Here is a 14,171-nt window from a genome sequence, read left to right as displayed (position 1 = left end):
TTCACTTATAGACATCTCTTTCCATGTTCAGTAAGAGTGAATTTTCAGTGAAAAGAAGATTCAGTGACTTTCTTGGTTTGCACAGCAAATTAGCAAGCAAATATTTACATGTTGGTTATATTGTGCCACCAGCTCCAGAAAAGAGTATAGTAGGTAAGCACAAATGTTTCAAAAATTAATTTTTGTTACTGTTACTAGTTCAGTTTTAACTGGATAGATTTGTGGATTTCTTAATCATTCACTGTCAACATTTTATAATATGTAGAGATAACTGAATTTAAATATTTCATTTATACTAATCATGCATGGATTGAAGAATGTATTGGTAATAGTTTTATTTTCTAACACTTGAGGATTTTTGTTTATGTAATACAATAATGTTAAATACTGGGTTGAGGCCAGGTGTGGTGGCTCACACCTGTAATCCCAGCACTTAGGGAGGCCAAGGTGGGAAGATACTTGAGGTTAGGAGTTCAAGACCAGCCTGGCCAACTTGGTGAAACCCCTGTCTCTAGTAAAATACAAAAATTAGCCAGGCATGGTGGCATGTGCCTGTAATTCCAGCTAATTGGTGGGCAGAGTCAGGAGAATCACTTGAACTCAGAAGGCAGAGGTTGCAGTGAGCTGAGATCACGCCTGGGCAACAGAGTGAGACTCCGTCTCAAAAAAAATTGGGGTTAAAATTTACCAAGTTAAAAGCAGTTGGAAACCCTAACCTTTTAGGGTCATTAGATTACCATTTTACTGAGTCACAATCAGAGAATACTTATTCTTAATATGTTAACATTTTTCTAAGGGATGGAGGTGTTAGACCCTCAGCTATACACTAGCCTTGGCTCATACAAGAGCTGTTTAAACTCATCTTAGTTCATTTCGTACCTCAATTTAGAGTTTAAAAACACTTCTACTTTTTTGGGGGGTGGGGTGGTGGATGGAGTCTCACTCTGTCATCCAGGCTGAGTGCAGTGGGGGTGTGATCTTGGCTCACTGCAACCTCTACCTCCTGGGTTCAAGTGATTCCCCTGCCCCAGCCTCATGAGTAGCTGGGACTTTAGGCACACACCACCACACCTGGCTAATGTTTTTTGTTTCTTTAGTATAGATGGGGTTTCACCATATTGGCCTTGCTGATCTTGAATTCCTGACCTTGTGATCCACTTGCCTTGACCTCCCAAAGTGCTGGGATTACAGGCGTGAGCCACTGTGCCCGGCCACATTTGTACTTCTATAAGCAATAAAGACTTAGTTAAGAAACTGCAGAAAATTACAAAAGAGGAGGAAACCTCCATAGGCCCACCATTAAAAGACACCTGTCATCTCAAAATTTTGTAGTATTTTATTCAATGCTTTTTCAGTCATAGGTTTTTATTTACCTTTTTCTTTTTTTTTCCTTTAAAGTAATTATCTTCTCTGTATTGTTCACAGTTTTAGTACATGTGCTACCAAAGTGAGCACTACCATTACTTTTCTTTATACTTAGATTAATCTGAAAGTGTTTTTTTTTTTTGAGGCAGAGTCTCGCTTTGCTGCCCAGGCTGGGGTGCAGTGGTGTGATCTTGGCTTGGTCATGGTGGCTCACGCCTGTAATCCCAGCACTTTGGGAGGCCAAGACGGGTGGATCACCTGAGGTCAGGAGTTCGAGACCAGCCTGGCCAACACAGTGAAATCCTATCTCTACAAAAATACAAAAATTAGCGGCCGGGCGCGGTGGCTCAAGCCTGTAATCCCAGCACTTTGGGAGGCCGAGACGGGTGGATCACGAGGTCAGGAGATCGAGACCATCCTGGCTAATACGGTGAAACCCTGTCTCTACTAAAAAATACAAAAAACTAGCCGGGCAAGGTGGCAGGCGCCTGTAGTCCCAGCGACTTGGGAGGCTGAGGCAGGAGAATGGCGTAAACCCGGGAGGCGGAGCTTGCAGTGAGCTGAGATGCAGCCACTGCACTCCAGCCTGGGCGACAGAGCGAGACTCCGTCTCAAAAAAAAAAAAAAATTAGCTGGGCATGGTGGCTCCCGCCTGTAAATCCGAGCTACTCAGGAGGCTGAGGTGGGAGAATCGCTTGAACCAGGGAGGCCGAGGTTGCAGTGAGCCAAGATTGCTCCATTGCACTCTAGGCTGGGCAACTGAGCGAGACTCCATCTCAAAAAAAAAAAAAAAAAGATTTTTGCTGATTTTTTTTTTTTTTCCCCCAAGCTGGTCTCAAACTCCTGGCCCCAAGCAGTCCTCCTGTCTGGCCTCCCAAAGTGGTGGGATTACAGACCGGAGCCACCATGCTCAGCCAAAATTTACTGATTTTTAAATTATTGTTTTTACTTTTTTAAACATTAGGTTTATAAAGCAATGTTATTAGTACCTGTTATGGTTTCAAAACCTAACGTATTTAGATGAATTTGTTATATTCTTTTCTTTTTTTAATTCAAAAATTGAGTTTAGTGGTTCTTTAACTTTTTGGTCTTTCAAGACCCCTTTGTATTCTTAAAATTTGTTCAGGACCCTAAGGAACTTTTGTTTATGTGGGCTATATTTATGGACATTTCCTTTGAAAACATTTTAAAATTTTTATTTATTGTTTTAAAAATAACAATAAACTCATCATATGTGAAACCTTTGTGAAATAAATTCTGCAAGACAAATTTAATAAGGGTGGCTTACTTTTTTTTCCTTGTACATTTTTGCAAATCTCTTTAATTTCTGGCTTAATAGAGGATAATTGTATTCTTATATCTGATTCTGCACTCAATTTGTTTTGAAATAACACATCATATTACCTTTGTAAAACTACACTGAACGCTCATGAAATAATGAGAGTAAAAAAACCGAAATAATAGTTTAGTATTATGAAAATAGACTTTGTACCCACCCACCTGTCCCCCTTAAGGGTCTCTGAAACCCTCCAGGTATTTGAACCATATTTTAGAACTGCTAATCTTTAATAATCTTATTTCTTCTACTTTAGAACTGCTAATAATTTAATAATCTTATTTCTTCTACTCTAAACTATTGTAGTGGTATTTTTGGCATCCTGTTATCTCTGTAGAGAACTTGTTTTATTTATCATAGTTGTTTTTATTAATGTCTTTTTTTGACTTCATCATGCAACATTTTTACATACCAAAAGAGGTAAAACAACATATTATTTTATCTCATTTTGGTAGCTGTATATGCTTAGTTAATCCTTACATGTTGACAAAAATATTTTAAAAACTAAATTTTCATGCCTAAGGTTATTATGTTTCCAACTGATTTTCTGCCTTAATAATCTTCAGCGTTCTATGAATTATTACAGTATAATAAATACCTCATGTAAATTCAAAGTAGAAGTTAGAAACTAAATCCTAAGAGCATCCTTTTCTGTTACTGATTCTGACTGGCTCCAAATGTTAATAGGGGACAGTGACACAGATATATTTATGTTATCCACGTATATGACCAGCCTAGCCTATATAGCAGTGGTCCTGACCAGGTGCAGTGGCTCATGCCTGTAATCCCAGCACTCTGGGTGGCTGAGGCGGGTGGATCACAAGGTCAGGAGATTGAGACCATCCTGCCTAACACGGGGAAACCCCCGTCTCCACTAAAAATGCAAAAAAAAAAAAAAAAAAAGTAGCCGGACGTGATGGCACGCACCGGTAGTCCCAGCTACTTGGGAGGCTGAGGCAGGAGAATGACTCGAACCTGGGAGGCAGAGGTTGCAGTGAACCAAGATTGCGCCTCTACTCTGCAGCCTGGGCGACAGAGTGAGACTCCCGTCTCAAAAAAAGAAAAAAAAAAGGCAGTGGTCCCCAACCTTTTTGGCACCAGGAACAGTTTTCATGAAAGACAATTTTTCCACGGATGGGGTTGGGGTGGGGCATGGTTTCAGGATGAAACTGTTCCACCTCAGATCATCGGCACTAGATTCTCACGAGGAGCACACAACCTAGATCCCTTGCACGCTCAGTTCATAGGGTTCACACTCCTTTGAGAATCCAGTGCCACTGCGGATGTGACAGGAAGCAGAGCTCATCTGCTGTGTGGCCCACTTCCTAACAGGCCATGGACCAGTACTGGTGCATGACCTAAGGTTGGGGACCCCTGGATTAAAGCATAGGAATAACTACCATTCACGGAATGCTTACTGTGCTGATGTACTGTGGTAAGTACTTCAGGTACATTCTGTCAGTTGATCCTCTCAGCAACTTTATGAGGTTAACTTACTGTCTTTATTTTACAGGCAAGGAAACAAAGGTTAGTCAAGGTTAGGTAACATGGTCCAAGTCAGTGACAGAGCTGAGCTTTGAATGTAGGCTTTCTAACTCCAGACCCTCTATTCTTGATCACGATTCTATTCTGAATCCTAATTTCAATATGGTTATTTTACCACAATTATAGTTAGCTTGAATTTTTTACCTAAAATAGAAAACTTGCCAATTTTTAAAAATAACATAATGCTTGTGTTATTGTAGAATCATCTAAAGTACATTTAAGCCTGATCAACATAGTAAGACCCCCATTTCTACAAAAAAAAAAATTGAAAAATTAGCTGGTCATGGTGATGTGCACCTGTGGTCCTAGCTACTCAGGAGGCAGGCAGGAGAATCATTTGAGCCCAGGAGTTTGAGGCTGCAGTAAGCGACGATCAAGCCACTGCACTCCAGCCTAGGTATCAGAGCAAGAATACAATTTATTTTATTCTTATAGTAGCTGGGACTACAGGTGTGCCACCATGCCCAGCTGATTTTTTGTTTTCTTTTTTTTGGTAGATAGGATCTCACTATGTTGCCCAGGCTACTCTCAAATTCCTGGGCTTAAACCATCCCCCCCTACAGGGATGGTTCAATCCCAAAGTGTTGAAATTACAGACATGAGTCACCACACCCAACTGAAATACATTTAACGTGGATTAAGTTGTTTAAAACTTCTTTTTTTTTTTTTTTTCTTTGAGACGGAGTCTCGCTCTTGTTGCCCAGGCTGGAGTGCAGTGGCGCCATCTTGGCTCACGGCAAGCTCCGTCTTCTGGGTTCACGCCATTCTCCTGCCTCAGCCTCCTGAGTAGCTGGGACTACAGGTGCCTGCCAGTGTGCCCAGCTAATTTTTTGTATTTTTAGTAGAGACGGGGTTTTGCCGTGTTAGCCAGGATGGTCTCCATCTCCTGACCTCATGGTCTGCCAGCCTTGACCTACCAAAGTGCTGGGATTACAGGCGTGAGCCACAGCGCCTGGCCTGTTTAAAACTTTATACACACACACACACACACACACACAGACACACACACACCACCCCACCATTCCAAAAAGGATTTCAGGCAACTACATGTAATACAGTTTATATAGAGAGAAATTATCAGGAAAAAATTAAATGTAGTCAAATAGTAATATGAAGCCAAGCAAAACAATTTCTTCAAAGTATGGTAAAGTCTTGAACAATTATTAAAGGTGGGTGACAAATTGATCTTTGAACTTCTCATTACATAGCTGGTGGTTTTCAAGTAACGTACACTTATAGCGGGGGCGTGGAAAAAGAGTCATAACTTCTCTTTGCTGGGAAGCTTTGTAACTGCCACTGAAGGGAGAAGAGTCTTCATTAGCACATAACTTACTACTTTGGTAGGACCTTCATTGGCTTAAGAACACTATTCCGGCCGGGCGCGGTGGCTCAAGCCTGTAATCCCAGCACTTTGGGAGGCCGAGGCGGGCGGATCACGAGGTCAGGAGATCGAGACCATCCTGGCTAACACGGTGAAACCCCGTCTCTACTAAAAATACAAAAAACTAGCCGGGCGAGGTGGCGGCGCCTGTAGTCCCAGCTACTCGGGAGGCTGAGGCAGGAGAATGGCGTGAACCCGGGAGGCGGAGCTTGCAGTGAGCTGAGATCCGGCCATTGCACTCCAGCCTGGGCGGCAGAGCGAGACTCCACCTCAAAAAAAAAAAAAAAAAAAAAAAAAAGAACACTATTCCATTTAAACTATTAGAAAAGGACAACAAAGTTGAAAAGTATTAAAAGTTAACTGGTTAAGGTAGGTTGTTTGGGGTTTTATTTATTTGTTTATTTATTGGTCACAACGTCCCTTAATGATTACCTCTAAAAAGTAGAATGGATGGAAGGTCTTTAACTTCAGTGAAGAACTACCTAGTGGTGAGATTTTTTTTCAGGGAAATAGAGTTTGTGAAACAATTCACATCCCATATCCAGTAGTCCAGTCAGAGGGAGCTTTAGGTGTCTTAAGTTTTCCTTTTCAAGCCATTGCATTCCATTGGAATTTTAAACAAAACATTAATAGGTGATTAATAATTAATGTGCCAAACTGAAGATGTACCAAACTGAAGAATTGTATGGTTTTACATAATCCATTTTTAAAAGACTTTATTGGAATATAATTTACATACCATATAATTTATCCATTAAAAGTGTCTAGGTCGGGTGTGGTAACACATGCCTGTAATTCTAGCACTTTGGGAAGCTGAGGCAGTTGGATTGCTTGAGCCCAGGAGTTTGAGACCAGCCTGGGCAACATAGCAAAACCTTGTCTCTACAGAAAATGAGCTGGGTATGGTGGTGCGTGCTGGTGGTCCCAGCTACTCAGGATTGCTTGAGCCTGGAATATAGAGAGGCTGCAGTGAACGTTGATCATGCCACTGCACTCCAGCCTAGGTGACAGAATGAGACCGTGTTTCGAAAAAGAAAAAAAAAGGGTATCCAATTCACTGGCTTTTAATATATTAAGAGTTGTGCATACATTACCACAGTCAATTTTAGAATATTTTTATTACCCGAAAATGGAATCTGGGATCCCCTAGCCATCATCCCCTAATGTCCTCATTCTCCCCAGCCCTAGGCAGGCACTAATTTACTTTCTTTTTCTAAATATTTACCTATTCTGGACATTTCTTGTAGAGGGGATCATGCAGTAGATGATTTTTTTGTGTGTGTGACAAATTCCTTCCACTTTGAGTCATATTTTCAAGGTTCTTTCATGGTGTAGCATATATTCAATACTTTGTTTCCACAGAATACATTTTTGAAAGGAAAAAGAACAGGAGAATAAAAGAGAAAAATCTGCAGTCTAAAATTTCCCATACAGAAATAATTAACATGACTTATTTTTTAAATCTGAAGTTATAAATGACTCTGTGAAAGAGCTTTTTCTTTCAACCGTTATAAAACTAGCTATGATAAGTAAATAAGAACATGCTCTTAGAATCTGCAGGAGAGAAAACGTAACAAATTCATGGATTACATTTATTTTTGTCATCCCAAAGTAAAGAATTTTAATTATTGCTCATGATAAATTAAAATGTTAATTGAGCTTAAATTTATGCATTAGAAATTCCATTATGCATATTGGGTTAGAAACACATTTTAATTTACCAGGAGTATAAAATACAACAGATAAGGGTTCTTTTTGATATAAGCTTTTCTGTAAATAAAAGCAGTATGGATCAGAAAACTACAAACATTTTATCCGTTCTCTTTATCTGTCATTTTATCTGTTCTTAAAATATGTTTTAAGTATTTACCAAGTAAATATGTTAACATATGAGATTTAATTCCTCAAAACGTTTTTGCTTTTTAAATAAGATACTAGTTACAAGTTTAGGGCTGCTAAGTTCAAATTTTGAGTGTATTTTAAATTATGAAGAAATGATTATAAAAGACTTTCACAACAATATAAAGTCATCATGAATCTCATTCAACTTCTTCAAAGGGATGACCAAGGTCAAAGTGGGTAAAGAAGACTCATCATCCACTGAGTTTGTAGAAAAACGGAGAGCAGCTCTTGAAAGGTAATTCTAGACAGCTGTATGTTATTACTCTCATGTTTGTACTTTAAATGTAATTCCATTATATGGCACAATTGTGTTTTAATGATTAAATTTTTTCCAAGGTACCACTTGATGGCCCTTAAGACTGCTTTAAACTTTTTTAAGAAAATTACTTCTTTCAACAAAATACTATGTAATTATTCTGTATAATTTTTAATCCTCATCAGTAGTCTAACAAAATAACACCCATATTTCTATTACATGCTACAAGCGGGAGCATATAATAGAAAACATAAAAAGACATGAGTTAGCTGGGGATAGAATTATATCATAGGTAGTCACCAAGAGTGCTAAGAAACTGCCAAACTTGGAAAACATGGAAGTTGTGAATGGGGGGAAAAATAAAAATTTTTTGATAAAAATAATCCCACTTTGGTCTTATTTAGGTTTCTAGGAAGTTATACCACATTCATGTACTGTGTTGGATAGTATAGCTAATTATAGTTCATCTAAATTAATTTTTCTGATGAGTTTTTACTTAGAACATTATTAAATACAGTGAGAAGTACAGTTTGTGCCCCTTTGTTTTTGTATAATTGATTTTTACTTGAATATACAAAAGTATTAGTCTTTGCTTGAGTTGACTGTATACAATTGGCCCTCCATATCTGTGGGTGCCTCATTTATGGATTCAACTAACCATGAATGGAAAATATTTGAAAAAAAAAAATTACATCTATACTAAACATGTACAGACGTTTTTGGTCATTATTGTCTAAACAATACAGCTTAACAACTGTTTTCATAGTCTTTCCATTATATTAGGTATTATAAGTCTAGAGGTGACTTAAAGTATATGAGAGGATGTCCATAGATTATTATGCAAACACTACGCCATTTTCTATCAGGGAGTTCAACATTTGCAGATTTTGGTATCCGTAGGATGTCCTGGAACCAGTCCCCCACTGATACTGAGGGACAGCTATACTTAAAGGCTAATATATATGCTGTGTTTTCCTTTAGAGTACTTGACTCTACACATTTCCTATAGCTTTGAAGACTTGTCTTCATTGAAGCAGACTAAAACAGGGAGGGATGGGAAGATGGGAAGAACCCCACCTCCATAGTCTTAAAATTATTCCTTCCTTGCTGTGCTGACAAAGTGAGAAAACAAATATAAATTATCTTAAAGCCCAGCATTTAAGACGCAAGTTGGTAATTACCTAGGCTTGAAACTTTCTAATTTCATTTTTTTTTTGGTTTGCTTGCTCTTTATTTTTCTCTGGCTTAAAAACAGTGGTTAAGGTGAATAGGACAGGTCTTGGGGGGTGGTATCTATTTCTCTAGGTCGCAAATTATTTTTTAAAACTATTTCAAGGCAACTTATTTCTAGTTTTCAGTAGTAAATTGTTTAAATTTTAAGAAAAATGGCACAGTGAAGTTAGATTTGAACAATTTGCATTAAGAAAAGCTAAAGAATATGTAGTTTAAAATCTTATACTAGAGAAGACTTAAAGATGGGATTATGTCTGTGAGAATCAGCAGTTACCCAGAAAAAGGATTTAAATTGCATCAAGAGAAGTTTAGGTTAGGCATTTGAATTGATTCTATTGTAGGAGAGGTCATAGACTGAATATTTTTAAGAATCAAGGTAGATAATGGTCTACCTTGATTTCACTTAGTCTTTCCTGAAAATGTAACCATGACCCTTTGAGAGACCTTTCAAGTCTTATTTTTCTAAGAGTAAATCTGAAGTATTTCAGATGGCATGCTTGATAAGGAACTTAATGAAGATTTATTGTACCAAGGACATATAATTTGATTCTACGTTTACCTTTCTTCTAACTTGACTGCATTGCATAGTACTTACCGTACCTTCATGTAGTATGAAATGTTGAGGAGAGTTCTAAGGGATATTGAAACTTGACCCAGTGTGTGTATGAAGACACTTTCTTTACTGATAAATTCTACTTGTTAAATGCTACCATAGTGGAATTTACAATAGTGAAAAAAAGAAAGAAACAGTATAGTATGAGGGAAAAGTTCATTTTCAATTAGAAAAAAATCACTGAAGAAAATGTAGGCATAGAGGTATAGAAGCAAAGGAACTGGAATGGTTCTTTTAATCTAATCATAATTCTTCTATCCAAGTTAATTTTCCTGTACACGTTTATTTTTTAATCTGTACAGGATTTTAAAACTGCATTTTTCTTGCCCTTTCATATAATCAGCTCTTCTAAAGTGATTTTTCTGTGGTATTTCTTAAACTTTAAACATCAAGCAGGTACATCTGTGGGATACCCAACCTAGTTGGATCTGGTGGGTTAGGGAAGTATTTTTCTTTGTATTACTTTATTTAATAGCATGATATTTATGTATTTGTTCAAACTTAGATAATCCAGATTACTATCTTGAATGAAAGGATAAATATCTGGTATTAAAGGTTAGGAAGAGAAAAGGAGTGGTTAAATACCCAAGTATTCCCCTGTGCCACACTCACTAAAGTAAGCAGAGACTACTTCTATTAAGAGTAGCCCTGTGGCCGGGCGCGGTGGCTCAAGCCTGTAATCCCAGCACTTTGGGAGGCCGAGACGGGCGGATCACGAGGTCAGGAGATCGAGACCATCCTGGCTAACACGGTGAAACCCCGTCTCTACTAAAATATACAAAAAACTAGCCGGGCGAGGTGGCAGGCGCCTGTAGTCCCAGCTACTCGGGAGGCTGAGGCAGGAGAATGGCGTAAACCCAGGAAGCGGAGCTTGCAGTGAGCTGAGATCCGGCCACTGCACTCCAGCCTGGGCGACAGAGCGAGACTCCGTCTCAAAAAAAAAAAAGAGTAGCCCTAACATCCCTTGCCTGGTTTTCTTGAGAGTACTTCAAATCTTTAGATCATATTGAGTGTATTTTATAGGTAAGGATACACATCTGCAAATACAAAAGGAGAAATTTAGAGCCTGATAATAAGTGTATAAGATTTATAATTCCTTTTCAGTTGAAACCTGTACTAACACTACATACTTTTTGTGTGACCTTAGGTAGATTACTTAGATGCATTCCTCTTTAAAGTGTAAGTGTGAGGCTGGGCGCGGTGGCTCACGCCTGTAATCCCAGCACTTTGTGGGGCTGAGGTGGGTGGATCACGAGGTCAAGAGATCGAGACCATCCTGGCCAACATGGTAAAACACTGTCCCTACTAAAAATACAAAAAATTGGCTGGGTGTGGTGGCGTGTGCCTCTAGTCACAGCTACTTGGGAGGCTGAGGCAGGAGAATTGCTTGAACCCAGGAGGCAGAGGTTGCAGTGAGCCGAGATTGTGCCACTGCATTCCAGCCTGTCGACAGAGTGAGACTCCATCTCCAAATAAATAAATAAATAAATAAATAAATAAAATGTAAGTGTGTCAGGATTGTGTTCATTTCAAGCATCTAAAAATCCGACTGGCCTAAACAGTTAATGTAGATTAATTAATCCACTCTTTCAAATCAAAGAGTTTGGGGTAGGCAGCTGTTCAGGGTTATCTAATTCACCAGGAAATTCTGTTGCTTCTTTCTGATAACTGATAATACAACCTTTTCTCACCAGTCTACTGGCTTTGAGTCCAAAGGTGTTAATTAACTGCGGTAGCCTCCTAATTGGTGTCCCTGATTCCATTCTTGGCACTTCTACTTTAATATAGAACTTACAGTAGTTTTATATATATTTATATTCTAAAATATAAATCAGATCATTTTTAACCCCTCCCCACCCTGGCCCCATGCCCCCATTTTACTCAGTAAAAGCCAGAGTCCTTTTAATGGACTACAAGACTCTATATATTACCTGCACGCCTCACTGTGTTACCATTTGATCTCATATCCTTCGTGATCACTCACTCTGCTTTAGGCCAGACTAACCTTTTTGCTGCTTCTCAAACACCCTCGGCATTTTCCTATCTTAGAGTCTTTCAACTGCCTGCTCCCTCTGCCTAGAATTCTTTGTTCCTGGGTATCTGAATAGCTAACTCATTCCTTGTTCAAATTCGTATGTTCAGGTAACACCTTTCAAGTGAAGCCTGTTTCAGTCATTGGCTTTCTTCTGACCTATTCTATTTATATTGCCACCAACCATGTCTTAAATACTTGGTGATATTTACCCCATTGTTCTGTCTTTTTTTCCCATAGCTTTTGCCACTTTGTCACATACTTTATCATTTGTATGTTTATTATGTTTATAGTTTATTGTCTATCTTGTACTAAAATGTAAGCTTCACCAGGGAAGGAATCTTAGTCTCTTGCTCACTGATGTCTTCCAAGTACTCAAAACCGTACTTAATAGGTAGTAAGAGCTCAGTAAGTATTTGTTGAATGAAGAAGTGAATGTCATCCAAGACCCAGGCTCTTTCTACTTTTTATTCTCCCATTATGTGCACTTGTGTTTTAGTTTCAAGCAAGATAAATATTTGTAACTCTGTTGCTCTCAAGCATTTTATATAACCTACTTTATTTTGTTTTGTTTCTGGTAAGTAAGTAAGAATTTGAAAGCCTTGAGTGATTTTTTCATCAGTAACGTGAAGTAAACTTGAAGAACAATTCCTGAGCCCCTCTTACTGGATGTGGTATTGATCAGTTCCATTTCTGTCTCTTTTCAGTGTTTCAGTTTCTCCCCATACCTCTTTTCCTGTCTTCTTCCTACATTCATTTACCCTTTTTGTCCTGTGTCTTTCTTTTATATTACAACCATCTCTGGTCTTAATTCCGAGTTGGCGTATGTTTATAAATATTTATTGTTTTAAAATCCATTTTATAGTTCTGTTCTTAATTTCAACATTATATAAGCTTATATATATATAAAAGCATATTTATGTATACTTTTTTAGTTTTTAGTTTATATTTTTAGTTTATATATGTTTAGTTTATATATGTTTTTAGTTAACATTTTTAGTTTATGTTATATATATAAACTAAAAAATATGTATAAACTAAATATAAACTATAAACTAAAAAACTAAAAAATACTAAACTAAAAAAATATATAAACTAAAAAAATACGTACATGTATTTTTTAGTATATGTATTTAGTGTATGTATTTAGCTTTATTTTATGTTGCCCTTGAGAAGGAAGGTTTTACTCCCTTTTTCTGGAATATTGTTTTTCAAAATTGATTCTTCAGAATGCTAATACGTGGTAGAATGAAAAAGATCTATAGTCAATTGAGTTTTGTTAACATAGGTTTAACATACTTCAACTAGGGTTATTTTCTGTAGGAGTTCTCACAACACTTAATAAAATGCTGTTTGATACTAATTTTAAAAGACAGGAATACATATATGTTTCAAACTTTCTTGATATGGAATCAGTCTTTTCATGGAATAGTACATGAGACTAGTATTCTACAGAACTCACTTTGGAAAGCTGTTTTAGAATATAAATGATACAAAGTATTTCCACTTAGGTTTGAAATACTAGAATCTTTCTCTTTCTTTCTTTCGTTCTTTCGTTCTTTCTTTCTTTTCTTTCCTGTCTTTCTTTCTTTCTTTCTTGTCTTTCTTTCTTTCTGTCTTGTCTTTCTCTTTCTTTCTGTCTGTCTGTCTGTCTGTCTTGTCTTTCTGTCTTTCTTTCTTTCTGTCTGTCTGTCTGTCTTGTCTTCCTTTTCTTTCTTTTCTTTCTTTCTTTCTTTCTTTCTGTCTTGTCTTTCTTTCTTTCTGTCTGTCTGTCTGTCTGTCTTGTCTTTCTGTCTTTCTTTCTTTCTGTCTGTCTGTCTGTCTTGTCTTCCTTTTCTTTTCTTTTCTTTTCTTTCTTTTCTTTTCTTTCTTTCTTTCTTTCTTTGATGGAGTCTCTCTCTCTCACCCAGGCTGGAGTGCAGTGGTGCCTCGGCCTCCTGAGTAGCTGGGACTATAGGTGTATGCCACCACCCCCGGCTAATTTTTGTATTTTTACTAGGGATAGGGTTTCAGGCTGGTCTCAAACTCCCTACCTGTGATGCACCTGCCAAAGTGCAGGGATTACAGGCATGAGCCACCTCACCCAGCCGGAATATTTCTTAGAGGTTAAGTACTAGATGTTTTGTCTTTCTTGGGTTTTTGTTTGTTTTTTACAAGTATCTGAGTTCCTGCTATTACCTAGCTGTTGTATGCACTGAAATGAGCAACTTAATGCAAACTGCCTCCAAGTAGTACTCAGTCTAAACAACTAAATCACTTATCTGATATATTGTGACAGAACTTCAGTGTTAAAATTGTAAGTCAAATTCAAGTGGGGAAATACCAACATTTCTCAAACCTGCAGGATTAATGTTCTTGCTGAATCCATTTTTTGGCTTCATAACATAGGCAGCAAAAACTTCTAAACCATAGCATAGGTTGTATTGCAGATATCTGTTAAATGCTCTGGATCTAGTATAGTGACTTCTTATGTGGACTACTGACGAAATAAAGTTTAGTATGCTGTAT

General features: G+C 37.8%; 1 protein-coding gene across 1 annotated transcript in view; it reads left to right on the top strand.

Moving 5' to 3' along the window:
• SNX2 (sorting nexin 2) overlaps positions 1-14,171 on the top strand; it is a 58,453-nt gene that overhangs the window by 23,146 nt on the left and 21,136 nt on the right. The window contains exons 6-7 of the mRNA XM_033181433.1: positions 12-153; positions 7,686-7,764. Of these exons, the coding sequence (XP_033037324.1) occupies positions 12-153; positions 7,686-7,764 (221 nt within the window). The remainder of the gene's footprint in view (positions 1-11; positions 154-7,685; positions 7,765-14,171) is intronic.

The sequence above is a fragment of the Trachypithecus francoisi genome, unplaced genomic scaffold (genome assembly GCF_009764315.1).
Source record: "Trachypithecus francoisi isolate TF-2019V2 unplaced genomic scaffold, Tfra_2.0 Lachesis_group2, whole genome shotgun sequence".
NCBI lineage: Eukaryota > Metazoa > Chordata > Mammalia > Primates > Cercopithecidae > Trachypithecus > Trachypithecus francoisi.
This window is presented reverse-complemented; position numbering and strand designations above follow the sequence as displayed.